Source organism: Leptonychotes weddellii, chromosome 9 (genome assembly GCF_054177405.1).
Source record: "Leptonychotes weddellii isolate Sample4059 chromosome 9, ASM5417740v2, whole genome shotgun sequence".
Classification (NCBI taxonomy): Eukaryota; Metazoa; Chordata; class Mammalia; order Carnivora; family Phocidae; genus Leptonychotes; species Leptonychotes weddellii.
Window position 1 is genome coordinate 96,932,841 of NC_138377.1, and position 22,780 is coordinate 96,955,620.

Genomic DNA, 22,780 nt, shown 5'->3' on the forward strand with positions numbered 1-22,780 from the left:
GAGAAGTCAATGCCAGGCCTCAAAGCTTCAAAGGACAGGCTGGCTCACTCGTTAGGAGCTAATGCAGCTGGTGACTTGAAGTTAAAACCAATAGTCATTTACCATTATGAAAATCTTAGGGGCCTTAAGAATTAGCTAAATGCACTCTGCTTGTGCTCTATAAATGGAACAACAAAGCCTAGATGACAGCACATCTGTTTACAACACAATTTACTGAATTTTATTTTTAACCCCACTGTTGAGACCTACTCTTTGGAAAAAAAGATTCCTTTCAAAATATTACTATTCATTGACAATGCACCTGGTCACCCAAGAGCTCTGATGGCAGAGATTAATGTTGTTTTTCATGCCTGCAAACACAACTGTTCAGCAGCCCATGGATCAAGAGGAATTTCAACTTCCCAGTCTTATTATTTTAAGAAATACATTTCAGGGGTGCCTGGGTGGCTCAGTTAGTTAAGTGTCCTACTCTTGATTTTGGCTTAGGTCATTATCTCAAGAGTCTGGAGATTGAGCCCTGAGTTGGGCTCCGTGCTGGGCATGGAGCCTGCTTACGATTCCCTCTCTCTGCCTCTGCCTCATGCGCACACGCTCTCTCTTTTAAAATAAAAAAAAAAAAGCTAAGAAATATATTTCATAAAGCTGTAGCTGCCATAGGTAGCTATTCCTCTGATGGATCCGGGCAAAGTAAATTGAAAACCTTCTGGAAAGAATTTAGCATTCTAAATGGCATTAAGAGCATTCATGATTCATGGGGATGGTCAAAATATCAACATTAACAGGAGTTTGGAAGAAGTGTTTTCCATCCCTCATGGAAGACTTTGAGAGGTTCAAGACTTCAGTGGAGGAAGTAACTGCAGATGTGGTGGAAATAGCAAGAGAACTGGAATTAGAAATGGAGTCTGAAGATGGGGCTGAATTGCTGCTATCTCATGATAAAACTAATGGATGAGGGGTTGCTTCTTATGGATGAGCATAAAAGGTGGTTTCTTGAGATGGAATCTACTCTGGTGAAGATTGTTGAAATGACAAGAAAGGATTTAGAATATGACATAAAGTTAGTTGATAGAGCAGCAGCAGAGTTTGAAAGGATTGACTCCAGTTTTGAAAGGAGTTCTGTGGGTAAATGCTATCAAACCCATCACATGCTGCAGAGAAATCATTTTATGAAAGGGAGAGTCAATCGATGTGGTGAACTTCACTGTTGTCTTATTTTAAGAAATTGTCACAGCCACCCCAACCTTCAGCACCCACCACCCTGACCAGTCAGCAGCCATCAACATCAAGGCAAGACCCTCCACCAGCAAAGATTATGACTCATTGAAAGCTTTTATGATGGTTTGCGTTTTTTAGCAATAAAGTGTTTTTTAATTAAGGTATGTACATTGTTTTTTAGACATAATGCTGTTGCATACTTAATAGACTACATTGTAATCTACTAAGCATATTAGTCTATTAAACAGTGTACTGAAACTTACATGCACTGGGAAAGTAAAAAATTATTTTACTTGTTGTGATATTTGCTTTATTGCAGTGTTCTGGAACCTAACCTGCAATATCTCCAAGGTATGCCTGTGTACTCTGTACCCCCTACTCAATTTCTTTGGGATGTTTACCTGGGATTATACTCTTATTTGAAGCATTGTGAGCCAATTGTATCATAGATTATTTCAACTTTGTTATTTGAAAAAAATGGATAGCAAAGTTACCTTCTTTGTAGTGAGAATACTACTTGTTTTACATTACTGGAAGAGTCCTGACCACCTTAGGCATTTCTCTTTTGTGTTAGAGCTATCACAGAGTACTTAACCATTTGACTGTATAATTTAAATCTTGGTCTATCAAGCAGTAAACAGATGGAACATTTCTAATAGCAGTAATTAACTGTAAATCTATTTTAAAGAGTTGGCCAATATACAGCACAGTCCATATTCTGTTGTCTCAGTCATGTTCATTTTTATTTGGATTATGATTTCAGAATACCCAAATATGGGAAGGAAAACAAAGTTGTCTATTATTTTTTAAAATTGCATACTTGGGGTGCCTGGGTGGCTCAGTCGGTTAAGTGTCCGACTCTTTGATTTCGGCTCAGGTTATGATCTCAGGGTCGTGGGATCGAGCCCCAGGTTGGGCTCCACACTCAGCAGGGAGTCTGCTTGTCCCTCACTCTGGTCATGCCCCCCCCAAAATGAATAAATAAAATCTTAAAAAAAAATTGCATACTTAACAATATTCGTTCATTCAACAAATCTTTATTGAATGCCTATTGTGAACCAGACACATTTCTAGGCACTGGGGATCCAGCAGTGACCAGGAGAAGCAAAATCCCAGTCTTCATGGAGCTTAGATTCTAGTGGATTGGAGACAGTTAATAAGCTAAATATGTATAACACCAAGTGTGGTAAATGCTATGAAGAAGAATAAAGCTGAGTAAAGACCTGGAGAATGTTGGGATGAGACGTACTGTTTTAGATAAGGTGGTCAGGGAAAGAAGGCCTCTCTGATAAATTAACACTTAAGCAGTGACCTGAAGAAGTAAGGGAGCAAGCCAAATGGATATCTGGGGAAACAGTGCCAGGCAGAGGGCATGGCAAGTGCAGATACCTGATTTGGGAGCATTAGTTGTCTGTTGTATTCATTCCACCTTGAAGCTTTCCTTAACACCTTAAAAAATTAAGGGAGAGTTATAGGCCTCCTCTGTGTGTCATAGCATATTGTATGTAACTTTTTTATAGTTCTTATCTCAGCATTATTGTTTTTATATGTATATTTCCCAATAACCTGGCCTTTGGGGACAGGAATAGTGCCTTACCAGCCACATAGGTGCTGAATAGATGCTGATTGAACCAGTCAGTGTGATTATCTATTGCACAACTACTTTTGTGTGTACTTGGTACCAACGTATTATAAGAAATATAAATTGTTAGATATGTAAGTAAATAAGAGAAAATAATGATCAAGCAAGCCTTGGTCTGCATAATTCAGAGGAAAGAAATTTCTTTCAATGAAATCTTTTATGAATTTTTTTAAATGTTCTTAACTGAAATAGACCTTCATAGTTTAAAAACTCATGGTGATATCCATGATTTAATGTTTTGAATGACTTGGTTACTTGAAATATTCAGTTAGAGGGGCGCCTGGGTGGCTCAGTCATTAAGCGTCTGCCTTCGGCTCAGGTCATGATCCCAGGGTCCTGGGATCGAGCCCCGCGTTGGGCTCCCTGCTCTGCGGGAAGCCTGCATCTCCCTCTCCTGCTTCTCCCTCTCCCACTCCCCCTGCTTGTGTTCCCTCTCTCACTGTGTCTCTCTCTGTCAAATAAATAAATAAAAATCTTAAAAAAAAAAAAATTCAGTTAGAAAAGTGCGTTTGAAAAGTAAAGTATCGGGCGCCTGGGTGGCTCAGTTGGTTAAGCGACTGCCTTTGGCTCGGGTCATGATCCCGGAGTCCTGGGATTGAGTCCCGCATCGGGCTCCCAGCTCGGCGGGGAGCCTGCTTCTCCCTCTGACCCTCTCCCCTCTCATGCTGTTTCTCTCTCTCTCTCTCTCAAATAAATAAAATCTTTAAAAAAAAAAAAAAAAAAGTAAAGTATCTACACCACAAGAGTTTTTTGAATTGGAAATCATTTTAGAAAAGAATAATTTGCTTTCCCAAAGGATAACTAAGTTATATTTTGTTTTCCCTCATTTTTAACCATTTCTGCAAAGAAATTATTCCATAGTTTCTTTATGATACTTACTGTTATTTTCTGTTTTAGATCTCTAAAGGTACTAAAATCAATTTTTATTGGATTATGTTTCTAATGAAATAAATCTTTAGGGTCTACAGTAGATGAGTTTTCAAGGTTTTTGAATTTATTGATTTTTTTAAACTTTTTTTTTTTTTTAACTAGAAAGGTTAATCTGGTTTATAGATGTGGCAAAAGTTTTAAAGTAAGTAGGAAGCTTATCACCACTCAGCAGAAAACCCTGGTTTGGTCTGTTAAAGGTCCTGTTGTTATTGTACTAGCAAAATGTCAGTACAGTCTACTTTCTGAAATTTTAAAGTTTCTGGTTAGTTTTCTATAATTTGAGCAACATTATAATAAAATTATCATGTTTACCTTTAGATAAACCTATTTGGTAGTTAATAGTACATGTCAATACTCAGAGTTTTCTTTTTTTTTTCCATCCTCCTTTCTCCCATATTTTGAAAACTAAATACCTATAGACATTTTTAAACTTAAAATTTACCTTTCCTGTAATATTTTAACAAAAGTGACTTTGACCTAATTTTCTCTTTTAATGATTTTTAAAAACCCAGTAGATATGGGAAATGAGAAAATAAAGACCTCTGTGTGCGTTGTTTTACTAAAGTGAGATGATTCCATGTGTGTTTTGTGCCTCCTTTTTTCAATTAACAGTCTCTCTATGTCTTTCTGTCTTCAAATCCACAGTCAGATTTCCCAGTGGAGGACCAAGTCTCACATCTGGTTGTCATATGCCCTAATAAGTCTTTTTGGGAAAAAAATCTGTCCTAGTACCCTTCTTCTTTTCATACTACTGACTTATTGAGGGGACAGGGCCAGCTCTCCTGCAGGATGTCTTGCCTTCTAGATGTGTCTGGTTGAGGGATACCTAGGTGGCTCAGTCAGTTAAGCAGCCAGCTCTTGGTTTTGGCTCAGGTCATGATCTCAGGGTCCTGGGATGGAGCTCCGCATCCAGCTTCGTGCTCAGCGGGAGTCTGCTTAAGGATTCTCTCTCCCTTTCCTTCTGCCCCCTCCCCCCACTCACGTGCATGCTTGCTCACTCCTTCTCTCAAATAAATAAATAAATCTTAAAAAAAGAAAAAGATGTGTCTGGTTGCATCTGCATTTAACTTGTTCCTCTATCTCTTGTATTTCCTATTAATTAAAAGTCAAATTGTAATGCCTCAGGGATCCATATTAAACATTTTTGGCTGGGATAAATGATAGGTTATTTACTTTTTATTTTAACTCATCAAAAAAAAAAGTATCTGGATGAGTCACCATTGAGACTGTATTTGAGCACTGGATTAGGGTAATGAATCTGATCCCTTCATTGTAGAGTTTCAGCTTATTTATCTTGCTACTAGAAAATAATGTATTTGGTGTTACTTTGCACAGTATGAATCTCAAGGTCCATATCAAACATATACCTGAATATAATACTAATGCTAATTTTTGCTAATTTTCTGTTATATTTAGAATTTTTCTTCTACATCATTAGCCACCCTTTTCCTGTAACAGAATTCTTTATCATCTGGGGCTATTGGTTTGTTCTCTTGCAAAGGCCAGATAGATAATTTCACTTAGTTACCAGTTTTAACCAGCTCAGTCAGAAGATGACATAAGGTTGGTTTTTGTTTTGTTTTGTTTTGATTTGCTTTTCTGGCTTTCTCTTTTTTGAGTATCATTGTAGACTCATGGATTTTTATGGTTTCAGTGTGTTTCAGTCAACATCAGGCATAATTCTTGCAACTTTGACTTATGGGGAAAAGGACCTTTCAGGCTGATTCTTGTGTCTTTTTGCTATGATAACTATGTTTTTAATTATGGAAATGTTCAAACAAACAAAAGTATAGAGAATAATATAGTGAACCTTCAACATACCTTTCAGCTTCAGCAATAACCAGTGTGTCCAACCTCATTTTCTCTATATCCTATTGCTTTTTTGATCCACTGGATTATGATCTCATCAATATTTGAAAATTTTCTTTATTTTCTGGCATAACAAGGCCCTAGACTTGAAATCCATTTCTCTAAGAAGCTGTCATTGCTTTTAGTAAGGAGTGGTATCAGATAACAAAATCTGGGCATAAAGGTTAATGAAAGTTTTTTATTTTCATTTTTCTTTACTTTCCCATCATGTGTCTCATCATAATGGTAGTCTAGTTCCATAAGCAGGTTTACTCTCATTTGAGTCATGGAGGAAGGGCACTTCTCAAAGATGAGACAAAATCTTTATATTTCCATTTTAATTGCTCTAAATGTTAGTTATAGCTGACAAATGATTCAAATGTTAGCACATAAATGTTTTTAAGGAATGCTTAAAAGAAGGATTGCTTTTTTAATAAACACCATTTAGTGTTATCGGTTTGCCTGTACTACAGTATAAGGAAATCCTTTATAAATGTATGACTTCTGAAGGTTTCCTTCTACCATGCTTTGGTTTTTCTAGTATTCAAAACATTTTCTCATAGTCATAATGCAAATGATAAAAGTGTTACTGGATTCTGGTTCTTAAATCTGTGTAAGATTTCCAAGACGGACCAAACCCTGTCTTTGCCTTTTTCCCTCCTGATGCCCTACTGAAATAAAATGTATAGAAATAAGAAATGAAGAAACCAATAACAATAAGTAGGAAGACTACGAAAGAGTGATAACTGAACAGATTTCTGGATCTCTGTTCAAGTACTAGAAGGCACAGCTCTACCCTCTCATCTCCCTATACTGCTCTTATCCCTGCACTTGGACTATTGATAGCAGGCATGAACCCGAAGCGAAACGTCAAACAGACTTCCTTTAGAGAAACTGGGAAAAGCTAAGGCTTCTAGAGTACAAGTTATCTCTCCAGAACAAAAGAAAAACTCCCATCATTCTGGCATTTAGAGGGCCTGCTGGCTCCCTACCCATGCACCCTAAAGGAATACTGCCAGTCAGCCTGTACCTACCCCACACAGAGTCCTCCTTAGGAGAGCAGTCTAGCCAAAAATCAGACCATCTCCACAATGGTAGAGGAAATCTGTGTTGGCTAATGAGTCATTCAGATGTAAATACTAATGAGCAACCAAGATCACCAGGAATGTGAGGAAAATGGATGGTATGAAAGAGAGACTAAGATAATCAGAAAAATTGCTACTGGAGAAAATAGAACTAATCAGAGAGAACTCATCAAGAAACGAACTCTGATGTACTCAGGGCTGCAGGAAGATACTATACCCATTAAACAAGAATAAGAGAACACAAGTTTTCAGGTCAAAAGGGCACAGCAAGTGCTGAAATAGTGAATCAAATATCATAATGTACTACTTTCTTGGGAAGCTGAATTCCAAGGACAAACAAAAGATCCAGAGGAAAGCCATGTACAAAGTGACAAGTATCACACTGAAATTCAAATCTGTCATCAGTAATTCTCTTAATGCTTTAAGACAATAAAACATTACCTACAACTTTTCAAAAGAAAATAATGTATAACCGGGGATTCTGTATCTTACCAAACTGTTAATCAAAGGTAAGAGCAGACTGAGGTCTTTTTTAGACATACGAGAATTCAAAGTACCTTCTTTTGGAATTAAATGAGTGAGCGGCACCTGGCTGGCTCAGTCTGTAGAGCATGCAACTCTTGATCTTGGGGTCATGAGTTCAAGCCCCACATTGGGTGTAAAGCTTACTTATAGATAGATAGATAGATAGATAGATAGATAGATAGATAGATAGATAGATAGATCGATCTAAGGAATTACACTTTCACCATCAGCTTTCTTAAAAAATAGAAAATTATTGTGTAATATTTCACTAAACATTTTCATTTTGGGGTTTGATTTTTTAAAAAATCTCATTGCTGCCAAAAGGGTTTATTGAGAGAAAAAAAGGGGATAAAGAGTTATAAACGGTAAAGTAAGTAGTTGTGGATTTATACCATAAAATAAATTATAGAGCTACTGTAGCAAACAGTAAGGAGACTAATTCCATAATTTTCCATAGCCCAGTGACCTCAACAACAGGCAATTCAGGACTACTTTTTAATTGCAGTCACAACTGGCTGATACACCATATGGCCAGCAGGGGCAACAGCATCAGATTCTTCTCTCATCTTGATTGGAGTGACATGATCTGGCTTATATTTAAAAGCATCATTCTACTGGCTATTGTTGAAAATAGACTTGGGGGTAGAATAGTAGAGCAAGGGTAGAAATAAGGAGACCAGTTTGGACATCACTGCAGTATTCCAAGTAAAAGATGACAGTGGCTTGGATGTGGTGGTAATAGTGGAGTTGGGGGAAAGAGGTCAGATTCTGGGTATAATTTGAAGGTAGAGCCAACAACATTTCCTGACTGATCGGATATGGGGTGAGCAAAAAAGGAGTAGAGGTTTCTGGTCTGAGCAGTAGGAAAAGAGAAACAGGATGGGGGGAAAGACGGAGTTGTTTTGGATGTTTCAGAAGTCTATTTGACCTCCAAGTAAAGATGTCAGCTACTTGTACTGGCACTTAAATATATGTGTCTGCAGTTCCGAAGAAAGGTCTGGCTTAGAGATGGAATTTTGGAAGTAGTCAGCATATAAAGTGTATTTAAAGCCATGAGAGTGGGTGAGATCACCTAGGAGTGAATAGAGATAAAGAGGTGTGAGGACCGAGACTCTAAGGCACGCTAACACTTCAGGGTCAGGGGGATGAGAAAGAATGATCAGAGATGACTGAGGAGGAGTAGCCAGTGACGTATAAGGAGAACCACAAGAAGATGGTGCCCTGGAAGCCATGAGAAGAAAGTGTTTCCAGTAGGAAAGAGTCATTGACTATTTATGCTGCTGAGAAGTCAAGTAGGATGAGCACTAAAGATTCACGGTTGGATTTGGCAACATGGATGTCAGTGTTTACCGTAACAATACCCATTATGTTTTTTCAAACAGCTAACTTGTTGGAACAAAAATAATGCATTAAGTTGTTTGGACCCAACTACTTAATAAATGAAACTATTAGGTATTTCTTTTGGCCCAGAGACTTTGAAACAATTACTAAGACACCAAGAGAGTCACAAACAGAAAGTTTGAGAATATCTGTTTTAAAGGGTCACACTAAGTATTTTAAGAGGGGGAAGCTCCTCTTGCCTTTTCTTTGTCTCTGCCGAAAAGTTTGAGTTAGTAATTTTAAATCTGATCAGATTGCTACAGTGAATAAAATTGCCTTAGTGTGGTTCAATATAAAAAAAATAAAACCTTATCCTATGAAATGTCTGCAATACATCTTTGCATGAATTTTTCTTCTTGCCTCCATAGGTATGGTCTGAATATGCGTTGCTTGGCAGCTCGGGTCAACTATAAGACTCTGATTATCATCTGCACACTCTTCACTTTGGTCACAGTACTTTTGTGGAATAAATGTTCCAGCGATAAAGCGATCCAGTTTCCACGGCACTTGAGTAGTGGCTTCAGAGTGGATGGATTAGAAAAAAGAGCAGCAGCATCTGAGAGTAACAACTATGTGAACCACATGGCCAAACAGTCTGAGGAGGCATTCCCTCAGGAACAGCAGAAAGCACCCCCTGTTGTTGGGAGCTTCAACAGCAATGGGGGAAGCAAGGTGTTAGGGCTCAAATATGAAGAAATTGACTGTCTCATAAATGATGAACACACAATTAAAGGGAGACGAGAGGGAAATGAAGTCTTTCTTCCATTCACTTGGGTAGAGAAATATTTTGATGTATATGGAAAGGTGGTTCAATATGATGGCTATGATCGGTTTGAATTCTCTCATAGCTATTCCAAAGTCTATGCACAGAGAGCCCCGTATCACCCTGATGGTGTGTTTATGTCCTTTGAAGGCTACAATGTGGAAGTCCGGGACAGAGTCAAGTGCATAAGTGGGGTTGAAGGTTGGTATCTGCCTGCTCCACTGCATTTTTCTATCCTGATTGTGTTGAGGAGTAACAAGTTGTAGGTGTTAATTATCTAGCAAGTACATACATAGCTTACTATCAAGAGACCATTTGTCACTCTGACTTAGCAAGAAGGAACAGGTGAAGTCTGAACCTGGGGCAGTTTTCTGGATGATGTGATTTAAGGGCTGCAAGAAGATCATGCCTGATCAAATAGGATTATTTCATTAACCTGCCTCAGCATCTGAAATTCTCACCGGTAAGGTAAAGGCACAGCATCTCCAAAAATTTTGCATTAAAATATAGTTATTGTCCTATGAGAGGAGATGGGAACGGGAGAGACCAGTGGACCAATTGGATTGTGTACCAATGCAGTCTTGCTACCACATTAGCCAAGTATCATTTCTGGATGGAGGTTTAAAGTCCTCAGAACAAGATAACACATAGGCACCATTTTCTCTGACCTTTTATACTACACTCCTATAGTCTATTATATATTGTCTTTCAAATCTTATGGGTATAATCAGTACATTTTAGAATTTGTATTTCAAACCTAAGATTGATCAGAAAGCCAAATTGAATTTGACTTTAAAATATATCATTTAACCAAAGGAAAGAGCTTAGTGTGTTTTAAGATTGCTTAGTTTAAATTTTATTTTATTTTCCTCATTCTATAAAAAGTGATTTCAATATCTTAATATTTTAAGTTTTTTATAATATCTCTACCAAATGTTCACAAGAAGGAAGGGCCAAATTCACTTATATTCATCCCGCTTCAAGATAATTATTACCATTTTTGTATATTCTCTGCACGTCTTTGTATGTAGGCCTATGTCTTAACATAGTTGAAATGATACTTATACAACATTGTAATACTTACATACTATACTCAGCCATCACCAAACCTTTTCACATAAATTTTATAAAATGTATAAAATGTTTATATGTTGTATAAAATGTATAAGATGTTTAGATGCTAAAGAAAAAGTAAAAAGTACCCATAACCTTTGTTAAATAATATTTTGATATGTTTTTCCAATCTTTTTGTTGTTGTAGAGACACATTTTTTAAACAAGTTGGGATCATACTGTATGGTCAATTTATATTCTTTTTTCATCTAAACTATCTTGATTATTTCCCCTTGTTATTGAATATTTATTGACTATTTTAATGACTAGTATTCATAGTAAGAATATGCCATGGTACGTGTAATACTTGCAGCCTTTCTCTTTAGTTGGCTACTTAGGTCATTTCCAGTTTTTTGCTTTTACATGTAATGGTATAGATATTCATAGTTCATCATTTGCTATTTTAATTATAGTCTAGGAGTAGTTTCCTAGGAAATAAACTGCCGTGTCAAATAATATAAATTGATCTATAAACTGCCGTGTCAAATAATATAAATTGATCTATTTTGCTAAACTGCTTTCCAAAAAGGTTGAACCTACTTGTGCCTTCAGGAAGGGTGCTCTTGTCACCCCACTCTTGCTGTCATGGAACATTGTTTTTTTAATCTGTTGTTTACAAAGGGATCTCATTCGCTTTCTATAACCATCAGTGAGGCCACATACACTTTTCATATGCTTCTAATCATCATAAAATCTTGATCTTATTTCCCCTTTTTCTAATGTGATTAGTGGGTTCTTTAAATATTCATGTGAACTTTTCTATTTATAGTAAGGATAATGATACTTTGCTGCATTTGTTAAAGATTTTCTTCAGTTTGGTTGTCTTTCATTTTACTTATGATTTGTTAGTTTTAGTAGTTTTTAGTTCTATTTACTGAACTTACAGACTTCTTAAATTTTTTTTTTTTACTTCTTTTATGCTTAGAAAGTCATTGCCACATGATGATTGGCTATTCACCTGTATTTTCTCTAGTAGTTTTATTAGGGTTGTGTTTTTTTTACATTCAAGTCTTTAGGCTAGCCAGATTGATTTATATTTTGGTAAAGGGTACAAGGTCAGGGTATAATTTCAGATTTTTCCTTTCACATGTATTGAATGATCTTTTTTCCCCAATGATTCATGATGCAGTCTTTATCGTTACATTAAGCCATTTTGAATAGCAGAATAAGTTTCTGGCCTACTATTCTTGTTCATTGATCAGTCTGTCGATTCTTATGCTGGTCGCACATTGTTACAGTTATCACCCATCTTTAATGAGATCCTGTATAAACCTTCCTTTTATTAAGTGAAAATAATTCTATTTGAATGGAGTGGGGGGGGAGCCTGCCCTTGGAGAAAAAAATACAAGTCAAGAGCTTATCTGTAGCCTAGGTTTCTTAGCCCTTATGGTTCCTAAATCCTTAAACTGTTTTGAAACTACATCACACACATGGTTTTGTAGGTTTTAGCTTCTGCTGTGCCTATCTGATGCTTGTAGATTTATTTTAGAACTACAGAGAGGAGCTTATCTCTCAGCCCATAGACCATGATGCAACAATACAATATTCTGTGCAATGTAATATTATTGTATTTCCCATATAGAAAATTACTAAAACACTAATACCAAACATTTAAAAGTTTTGCTTAGAACCTTAAAGGGGTAATCCATTAATGAATTATGTCAAAAATCTATGGTTAAATGTGCAATTTTAATTCATTAAAAAACATACCTTGTTCTCAAGAATTCTATTTTGACATAAAGGATATGAAAAAGAATTGCAAGCTGTGTTTATACTTTAAGTTGCCTAGTTATAACTGGCTCCTTAAGCAAATACTTTAGCCATCACATGGTATATGTATTAGACCACATCTTGACTTTGGAGAGAGAGAGAGGAGTATGTAATTAACTTGAATGTTAATACAAACATTTAAGAAAATTTCATGATTAATATTTTAGGATGAACCTGTGGTAACATTATCTACGTGTATTTAAATTGTACAAAATTTGAATGTATGAAACAGGGTTATGAAACAGGACATCTATAGCTATGAGCAAAAGTTACACGTAAAAAGTCAGTCCTTAAAAGATAATCTACAACATTGCATTGCTGTTAACAGATACTGAATGAGAGTGAAAAAAACCTTCATTTTGTTTTTCATATCTGATTAATTTAGTACTAGTTTTTTTTAAGTAATTATGAAAACGGTATAATACAGAAGCTTAAAAGTTGCAGATAAGCCTATAACATGCCCCAGAGGTAAAACAGTAAAGAGTGGTGTTCAGAATACACTTGTAAGTGTCCAGACATGGTTATTTATTTTGTTTCTCTATTTTATAGGTGTACCTTTATCTACACAGTGGGGACCTCAAGGCTATTTCTACCCAATCCAGATTGCACAGTATGGGTTAAGTCATTACAGCAAGAATCTAACTGAGAAACCCCCTCACATAGAGGTATATGAAACAGCAGAAGACAGGGACAGAAACAGCAAGCCTAATGACTGGACCGTGCCAAAGGGGTGCTTTATGGCTAGTGTGGCTGATAAGTCTAGATTCACCAATGTTAAACAGTTCATTGCTCCAGGTAAGTGAGGTATTATTATATGTGCCTGCTAATTTTATGTTGATTTATGGCACCTGATACTCCCTTAAAATTGTTTTTATGGTTTTAAAAAGCACATTAGCAGACCCTTTATATCTATATAAAGAAACAAATGGTGTCGCCCAAGTGAAATCCCTAGAAAAAGAACAGCTAAAAATCCAAGGTTATAAAAAAAAATACTGTGTGAAAAGCCAAACCATAGATTGAATATTTAGATCTCCTTCCGGGGATCTGTGTCCCATAGGAATGGTGCTCCTTAGTTCATTTTAGTATTTCAGTACAGTATTTAATTCTTTAACTTTTAAACTATTTTGCCTTAAGGTAGAAATTCTTTATAGGGCATACCATCCTTTCCTTTGCCTGTTTTTTTACCAGCAGCTTTTTATTTTTTCAAGATATTACAGCATTAGCAACCAGGCCTGCTTCTCATATTGAGTTTTGTTAATGCAGTAGATTGTCTCAAACTTCATATAAAACCATTTCATTAATAAAATCATTTATAAAATCAAATTAACTTTATGCAACATTTCCCCTTTTAGTAAGACAGTCTCATTAATTAGCTTGTAATATATTTTTCTCCACTGATCAATATCCATGAGAATTAATGAGTCCATTACTTAAAAAGACAATGAAATAATTTTAGTTAGCACCTCAGGCTTAATTCTCTATGGGGAAATGTTGTCAAGAACAGAACTCCTTCCGCCCCACCCCCAACCTTTCAGTCGGTAAATAAAATGAGAGAAAAGGTTATAAGACCTCTTCTGTATTCTCTCCTTGTCCTTTATTGATGACCGTGTAATTCACAGACCTTGAAAGCCACAATACAAATCTACTCATTCTAGATGGCCTTAAGTAATAGATTTATGAGTGCTTAATGCAGTGCAAATAATGGGTGACCTTTAGTTTTTATTCTGTGACTAGAACTTCTTTTCTCCTGTGGTATTCTGTGATATTCCAGTTCATAGAGCCTCTTTGCTTGACTGGTGAGAAAGTATGTTGAGATGTTTAAGAATATGTAGCTTGTGATACCTAAGAGATTATTGTAGCAGAACATGATTAGACTTTGCAAAAGGACATTTGTTTGTACCCAAGGAGCTTATTTTTGCACTAATCAATAATGTTGTCTGGATTAGGGTAGAAAACAGCAGTCCTAATCTTGATCTCTTCAAATGCTGGCAAGTTTTCTAGAACAGTTCTTTGAACTCTATCCTATTTAAAGCAATAGATTTCATTGTGCACTTCTGGATGCCCTGGGTAATACAAAAGATAAGTCTCCTCATACTACGTGAGGGACCCTTACTTTACCTCTTCATTCTGCAGCCCATGGAGATAAAACTACTGCATCTACAACTACTATTGGTGGGAGTGTGCTAACTGGGAATGGGGTGCTTGTTTTGATATCTTGGGCATGCCTAGAGGTGCATTTGATCCAAGTGTTTGAGGGCAAGTGAGTTGGAATTACATGGGAGTTGTTGCTCAGAGCAGGAGAAGGGGATCAAAGAGGTGAGATTGTTGTATTGAAGACAGATATGGGAAGATGAGGCTTTTCAGAGGATGTAGACTTCATGGGAGATAAATTCAGAGAATCGCTGTTGAGAAGAAATTGCAACTGTATATAAAAGCATAGGCCTCAATGAAGTGAGTCTCTGGAGGACCAGGGGACAAATGCTGTTGGCCTTTTATTTTTTCTTTTCTTTTTGGGTCTGAATTGTTTTCCCTGAAAGGAAATTAAGTTGTCTAGAAGAAAGAACCAGAACATGGGTCTGCATCGTATTTTTATTCTTTTGTTTGTTGAATAATGTTTTGTTCCTCTGCCTAATTTTAAAATTGAATGAACTGAAACTTTATACCTGTCGTACTCTATTAAATTAAATTAGCTTTCCCTTTCTGGAAGCACTCTCTCCACTTCATTTGCATGACCTCACTTTCTCCCCTATCTCTGTGTAGCCATTCTTTCTCAGACTTCTTGTGAGCTTCTCTTCTTTTGCCTGGCCCTTATCGCTTGGTATTCCTCAAGGTTCTGAGTAAGGAGGACTTCTCACTGCACCCAGTAAACCTGTTGATTAAAACGAATGAATAATAATGGTTTGTGTTACAGGTGAAAACATTGATTTAAAGACTGTCCTTAAATGTTTATCGTCCTTTGTTACCTAAAGGAACATATACACTACCACATATGCCAAGAATAAACTCTTGTAGTGACTACCAGGTTTAACTGCTCAGAGAGAAAAGGAGTCATGGATTTCAAAAACTGGAAAACCCAAAACTTTCTACTAATAGATTTAAAGCAGGGGTCTCCAGATAGCATAATACCTTCAGTAGAGCTCAGACCTTGCCCGCTGCATTTCCAAAGTGGTTGCCACAACCACACTCACATCCCATTTGCTACCATTTGGATCCTTCTGAGCAATGCTGACTACTTTAACTACTCTGTATATCTAGAAAATGGAAATTAAAAGACTTACAGGATTGTTGTGAAGACTACGATTGTCTGTTGGTTGATTCATGTCGGGAATTGGGACTTTGTCTCTTCTCCTGTGTGGCTCAGTAACCCCCTCTGGTGGTGATGGAGTTTTAGGAAAATAGTTTTTTTGAAAGGTTATATCCCATGACATAATTTATTACTGAGTTCTTTGAACTAATCTGTTATAGTGAAACATAAGGTAATTGAGACCATATCATTTCATAGATTTGTATTCATAAAGTGAATTAGAATGGAATTCTGGGAGGAAAATAGGTTCAGCTTCCTCCCATTTGGACTAATAAAGTTGGATCACTGTTACCCAGTTTCGTGAGAATGGATGTCATGGTTAGTAATATTGCCTTATTAATGAGGCATTACCCTAAGAATGAAAAAATAAGGAACACTCAAGATAGCCTTCTCTACTGAATATAATTGAAACTTGAGCGATTCATCAGTCAATTCAGAATCCTGCAGTGTTTCAGAAATGTTGTATTGAGCGTCAGATTCCATTTTACCATAGATGTAGGAAAATGCTAGTTAAGAGATTGCATGTTGACATTTTTCCAGATAAAATGGATTTTTATTAGAAGTATGCTTCTGAAATCACTTTTTAAAAAGTCACTCAAAGCATCATTTGATGTGTAAATCTATCAAGATGTTCTCATTCCTTATACCACTTCCATGATTGTTCCATCAAATGGAATCATTAAGGACCTTGGATCAATTATATCCCACACTGGTAGAGTCCAGTGCTGGGGGAGTTGAACAGCCAACTCAACATGCTAAGACTCTCCAAGTTAATCACACTGTATACACTATCATCAGTCCACATTTCGTCCTTGCTCCTGGTGACACACTGAAGATTTCCTCGAGAACTCCTCAAAGTGGATGTGATTCTGTGGCTATGTTTAAGAGAAATAACTCTTCCACCGATTATGCTCATTAGAATGCCATATCCAGTATCATTTCTTTTTCACAGTCTTTGAACTTGGGTCCAGGAATCCTGGTTTCTGGTCCCTACTCTACCACTAGTTGGGGCAAACCTTTTAACCTTGCAAAGCTTCCATATCTTCATCTCTAAAATGGAAGTAGTAATTCCTGCTCTACCAGCCTCAGATTATTGTAAGGATCATTCGCGATAACACATGAGAATGTGTTTCGAAAATGTAAGTTTCATAGAGATCAAGGCATATTTACCTTTAAGGTTATATATAAAATATGCACTACCTATTTGTTGTTGTTGTTCTTGCTGCTGCTGCTGCTGATAGGTTGTAATACGCTCTGTTTCTTTTCTTGGTATATCTAGACCAGCAGTATTCAGAAAGTCAGCTTTCTGGGAACCCACCATCATTGTACTATAGATATGCAAGAGAGATTTCCTATTTGGTAATTTGCCAGACAAAACAGCTGTTACTATTTTATCAGTCTCTGAAAGCCAATGGCTTCAGAATAATAATAATCATAATTGCTATCAATGTTCACTTTGTTCTAAGCCACTGTCTTTTTTTTAACCCTCCCAATTACCTTACAAAGTAATATTATCTCTATTTAACATGTGAAGAAACAAGTTCAAAGAGCTATTTCATCTTGAACATCTCAAAGCTAGGAAGTAGAAGAGAAACAATTCAAACAAGGTTTTGTGGGGTTTGGGCTTTTTTTTTTTTTTTTTTTAACTCCAAAGCCTATGCTTCTCCCTCATCCTCCCCCAGTATCCATCACTTCTTGTTGACTACCTGAGCCCATTACTTAATTTTCAGAAATTTTATTCACAATTCCAGCAAATATCTGAAAACAAACTGATCATTTTCAGCATCATTTAGTAATTAAGAGTGTATTGTGGAGGGGTGCCTGGCTGGCTCAGCCGGGAGAGTGTGCAACTCTTGATCTTGGAGTCAGGATTTCAAGCCCCACATTGGGCATAGAGATTACAAAAAAAGTAAACAAACTTAAAAAAAAAAGTGTGTATTGTGGAGCCAGACTAGGCAACCTAGGTTCAGCATTTTGTATCTTAAATTCCCTGTGTCTCAGTTTGTCAGCCATTGGGTAAGAGTAATAATAGCACTACTCTTGTAATTGTTATGAGGATTAAAATAGAGTTAATATGAGGAATAAATGAGTTAATGTGAGTTAATATAATATATAAATTAGAACATAGTAAATATCTACTAAATGTTAATTAAATAAAAAAATTTAATTCATGTGTAATCTAGCTTCTCACAAAATGTGCTGAGCCAATTTTGGTTTTTTTTTTCTTTTTATAAAATGGATATATTAGAACAGTCATTGATTATTGATCAGCTAGCATTTGATCTAGAAAAGGCAGTTTGATCAACAGTATCTTATCCATTTGCTCTTAACCCTCTAATGTAAATTAGGCCTGATGCTTGAAAGCCATTATGGACTCATCAATTCTATCATTTGTTTATGGTTACTTTAGTAAAATGATGATGATGATGATGATAGGACACAAAATATTGAAGTGTTAATTTTGTGTGGCTAGTGGTTATCAAAGATGAATTGCAATTAACTTTTAATACAAAGAGCTTTTCTTTTAACTAGCCTTTGTTGGTATGTTTTTCCCCTACAGAAACCAGTGAAGGTGTATCCTTGCAACTGGGGAACACAAAAGATTTTATTATTTCATTTGACCTCAAGTTCTTGACAAATGGAAGTGTGTCCGTGGTTCTAGAGACCACAGAAAAAAATCAGCTCTTCACTGTACATTATGTCTCAAATGCCCAACTAATTGCTTTTAAAGAAAGAGACATATACTATGGCATTGGGCCTAGAACTTCATGGAGCACAGTTACAAGGGACCTGGTCACTGACCTCAGGAAAGGAGTGGGTCTTTCCAACACAAAAGCTGTCAAGCCAACCAAAATAATGCCCAGAAAGGTAGTTAGGTTGATTGCAAAAGGGAAAGGATTCCTCGACAACATTACCATCTCCACCACAGCCCACATGGCCGCGTTCTTTGCTGCCAGTGATTGGCTGGTAAGGAACCAGGATGAGAAAGGTGGCTGGCCAATTATGGTGACCCGTAAGTTAGGAGAGGGGTTCAAGTCTTTAGAGCCAGGGTGGTACTCTGCCATGGCCCAAGGGCAAGCCATTTCTACATTAGTCAGGGCCTATCTGTTGACAAAAGACCATTTATTCCTCAGTTCAGCTTTAAGGGCAACAGCCCCTTACAAGTTTCTGTCAGAGCAGCATGGAGTTAAGGCTGTGTTTATGAATAAACACGACTGGTATGAAGAATATCCAACCACACCTAGCTCTTTCGTTTTAAATGGCTTTATGTATTCTTTAATTGGGCTGTATGACTTAAAAGAAACTGCAGGGGAAAAACTTGGGAAAGAAGCAAGGTCCTTGTACGAGCGAGGCATGGAATCTCTTAAAGCCATGCTCCCCTTGTATGACACTGGCTCAGGGACCATCTATGACCTCCGCCACTTCATGCTTGGCATTGCCCCCAACCTGGCCCGCTGGGACTACCACACCACCCACATCAATCAGCTGCAGCTACTCAGCACCATCGATGAGTCCCCAATCTTCAAAGAATTTGTCAAGAGGTGGAAAAGCTACCTTAAAGGCAGCAGGGCAAAGCACAACTAGAGCTCAGAACCAAAATCGTCTTTCAGCCTCTGCCGTACACAAAAACCATCGGCTCTATCTCAGCAGAGCTTAGGCACGTTTTAAAAGGTGGTATACTAGGTTTTTGTGGATTACATCGAAGTGATAAACCAGTCTTCTGAGATAATTGCATTCTATGGGTTGGGTGTTTCAAAACATAGGTAGCACTTGGAGCAGAAAAGTGTTTAGTCGATGGCTGAACAGAGATGTTTAACTTTGCCTTGCTTATTACATAGCGTGTACAGTTCCACAGACAGTCCAGTCCCTCTGGGTCTGGGGAAGACACTGGTAAGTAGCTGTTTCTGGCCAACTGTCCGGCACTTACCTGAAAACTTAGTATGGGTCTCTTTTAAAATGTGATGATTTATGTTTATGTTGGAAACAAACTTTAAAAAAATAATGTGCTGTAATACAGTAAATGTGTACTCGCAGCCTGAATAGTGGACTGTGTGCAACTTTTTAAAATGATGTTTCTTTTCTACAGATTAATTTCTTGGCGAATTTCGTGTTGCGTTTCTTGAATTTGTTATATATGGAGAATATTTTGAATGTATGGTTTTCTTGAAATGTGTAAATTAAAAACACAACCAGTGTTCAGGCTTCACAGTTATATAACGTAAGCACAACTAAAACAAAACTTGTTGACTGCACAAGAAATCACAAAAACGTTATGTTTTATGAAACTTGATCTACAATCAGTAAAGATTTGATAATCAGCCGATCCCTCCCCACCCCCGCTGTGATGGTTTCTTTTTGTCACTGTCTAGAATTCTGTATTTCATTTCAGACTATACTTGAGAGTTTTGTCTATTTTGGGGGACATTTTTGGGACATTGTGGAAATTTTATTGGAGGAAGGGGCTAATCCATTCCCACTACCATTTCAGGATTTTTTTCCCCCCTCTTTAAAGAAAAATACTACGTCAGATATTACATACAAGAATCATGGCAGGTTTTTTCCCTACTTTTGGATCATTCTTGGTCATCAACTTTCCAGACCATTGACTCTGCACATGAGTGTTTTTCCTTTGCAATTTTAATTTTAAATTATTTCAGCTCTTGGATAGAAGTGATTGATGCTACCACGTTTGCTGTACATGTGTAACCAGACCTTTATTTGGGTTTTCTATCCCACTATACCTTACCTCACATAAATAGGTTTCACAACCCTTGTACCCTGGGCAGTGTCTGCTATAGGGCTTTAGGCATTATCAAAATCAAGCGAGGTTGATTTTGTTGTTTTTGTTGAATGTATGACAGTACACTAAATGAATACTGTAACTTATACAGATTGAAATATGAGACCCCACACTTTCAGGAGACTGAGTCTGACAAACACATCGCAGTTTGTCTGTGACCTGTATTAAATGCACATCAAGAGCCACGTGGGCACTTGCCTACATACTGCATCTTAAATCGAACTCAGCCTCCCGACACTACTTAGAAACCAGAAACTATATACACATCTATGAATAGAATAAACATGCAAAATATATATATTAGTGGCAAAGGGAGCAGGAGCAGAGAAGACAATATAGATGTACACTGAAGACAGTAGTAAACCGGCCACGGAGAAGGAAGCTTAAACTCCCACGTTACGTGACCACAACTCTCTTCCTCCCACAACACGACAGTTGTGGGTTATTAAGCTTCCCCCTGGCTTTTGACCTTTATCGTTCTTAGACATGATTAGATGTCTCCACAAGAATATCTGGACTCCTTTTTTTATTTCAGTGCCCCAACATAAACTTTCTCCAATCGGGAAACCCTTTGCTCTTCATCTCACTTGTTATTACTGAGAGCAGTCCAGACTTCTGCCTTGTGTTTGCATACTGGTCCTTAGACTAAGGGAATCCACGAAAACAGCACGGTACTGCTTCCGAGACAAATATCAGTGCCTTAACAATGTGGCTGTCCTTTTCCACTGAAAAAGGAAAGACATTTTGATCTAGAAATGACATTGCTGTTTCACTGCTGTTGGTTTCACACTGCCTTCCACGTTGCAACAGCAACTTGATTTTTCTTGTGATCCCAGATTTTTCTAAGAGGATGAGTTGAACCTGTGGCAGCTGTGGCAGCTCCGCCAGCGTACACCAGTGGTTCTCCAGCTTTCGGGTGCCTCCGAATCACCTGGGAGCTTCCTGAGCTACAGAGTCACTAAGTCTGCCTGGGAAGCAGGATAGTCTGCATTTTTAACAAGCATTCGGATCTTTCTGGTGCAGGTGATCTGCGGGGCAGACGTGGAGGAACACTGCCCAAGACCATCAATCGCATTTTTGTTCCGAAACACCTACAGCGTTCTTTATAGGTTTTTAAATCATGTAAAATGTTTACTTATTCTGAGCGTAGAGAGAATGGGGAAGGTATTTTAAAGTTTTATTTTGTTTTGTTTCTTTAAATTTTTCTTTGTTTCCAGATAATGGGTATTCGTTTTTCACACTTGAGTTAGCTTTGATGTCAAATTAAATCTGTTGCCACTTCAGTTGTAAAGCCAGCCCAAAGTTTCCAGATGAAGGTCAAGTTTGACCCTTTGGGATTGTTGTACATAAAGGCTTCATCCAAAAACCATCCAGTGTACGTGAGCAGATACAGAAACGGCACAAGCACAGCTCTCCAGATGTGGCAGTCCTTTCCTCCGCCAGGTGCGGACTCTCGCTGAAAGCTGCTGTTTTCTTCCTTGTTGCAGTTGTTGTTCTTGTTTCTCCTCCGTTGCACATGTGGGTTAGAGACCATGTGTCAAATATGCAATAAAGTGTTTACTGGATGCCCTGCTGAAGGGTGGTCCTTTGTAAAGTTGTACAGACTTTGCGGTTTAAGCACAATGTGCACATGCTAGTTTTCTATACAGCAAAACTTGATTTTTTGCAGATGGAAAGGTATTTTGTTTCTATACAAAGTAAATGGATTGTTTGTGCTTCATGTAAAGCTGCTTTATAAAATTGTAAAATAAAGTTTTTATCTTCAAAGGAATATACCTGGATATTTGTTCCTTCTCTAATCTGGTTTTTTGTGTGTGTGTGTGTGCCCAGCAAGTGGATTTCTGACCATTTTCTGTTCAACCGGTGACAACTAGTCAGGCAACAGATGTTCACGAGAGGTGTATGAGGCCCTGTAAGACAAAGTGGGGAAGAGCCTTTCACATGGGCCTCACCCCTAGGAGGTGTCAGGTACATGGGGACACAGTGTCCACAGAACAGTTTCAGAAAGAGAAAATGCCAAATCGTGTGGTTGTCAGGGAATGTATTGTGGAGGAGACAGAGCCTAAGTGGGGCCTTCGGGCCTGGGGACCAGGTAGAAGAAGAGGAGGGGGTAACAGCAAAAACAGGGTGCATGGCAGCTGTGAGGGTGCTCTTTCCCAGGCTCATTCAGACTGGTCACCATTTTTGTCTGATTTTGATTTATTTGGAAGTTTATCCTTCCTGTATTTTCTATACTTGTGTCTTCTCCAGATCAGTAAGCATTGTTTAATCCTTTTCCCCCTCTTCTTCTCCAAGAGTAATGATATAGGCTCCCCAGATGCATATAAAACCAGAGACCAGTCTGGGTTTATGTTGTGTTTCCTTGCACATTATTTTTGGGGTTATAAGCATTCTGCACCATTTGT

At 37.6% G+C, this 22,780-nt stretch overlaps 1 protein-coding gene across 3 annotated transcripts in view; it reads left to right on the forward strand.

Moving 5' to 3' along the window:
* The window catches only part of GLCE (glucuronic acid epimerase), a 92,160-nt gene extending 70,014 nt beyond the window's left edge, over positions 1-22,146 (forward strand). For all 3 annotated transcript variants that reach the window (XM_006745113.3, XM_031041072.2, XM_081831319.1), the window contains 3 exons: positions 8,994-9,589; positions 12,820-13,065; positions 18,135-22,146. In XM_006745113.3, coding sequence (XP_006745176.1) covers positions 9,007-9,589; positions 12,820-13,065; positions 18,135-19,159 — 1,854 coding nt within the window. In that variant the 5' untranslated portion in view covers positions 8,994-9,006 and the 3' untranslated portion in view covers positions 19,160-22,146. The remainder of the gene's footprint in view (positions 1-8,993; positions 9,590-12,819; positions 13,066-18,134) is intronic.
* The last annotated feature ends 634 nt before the right edge of the window (positions 22,147-22,780 follow it).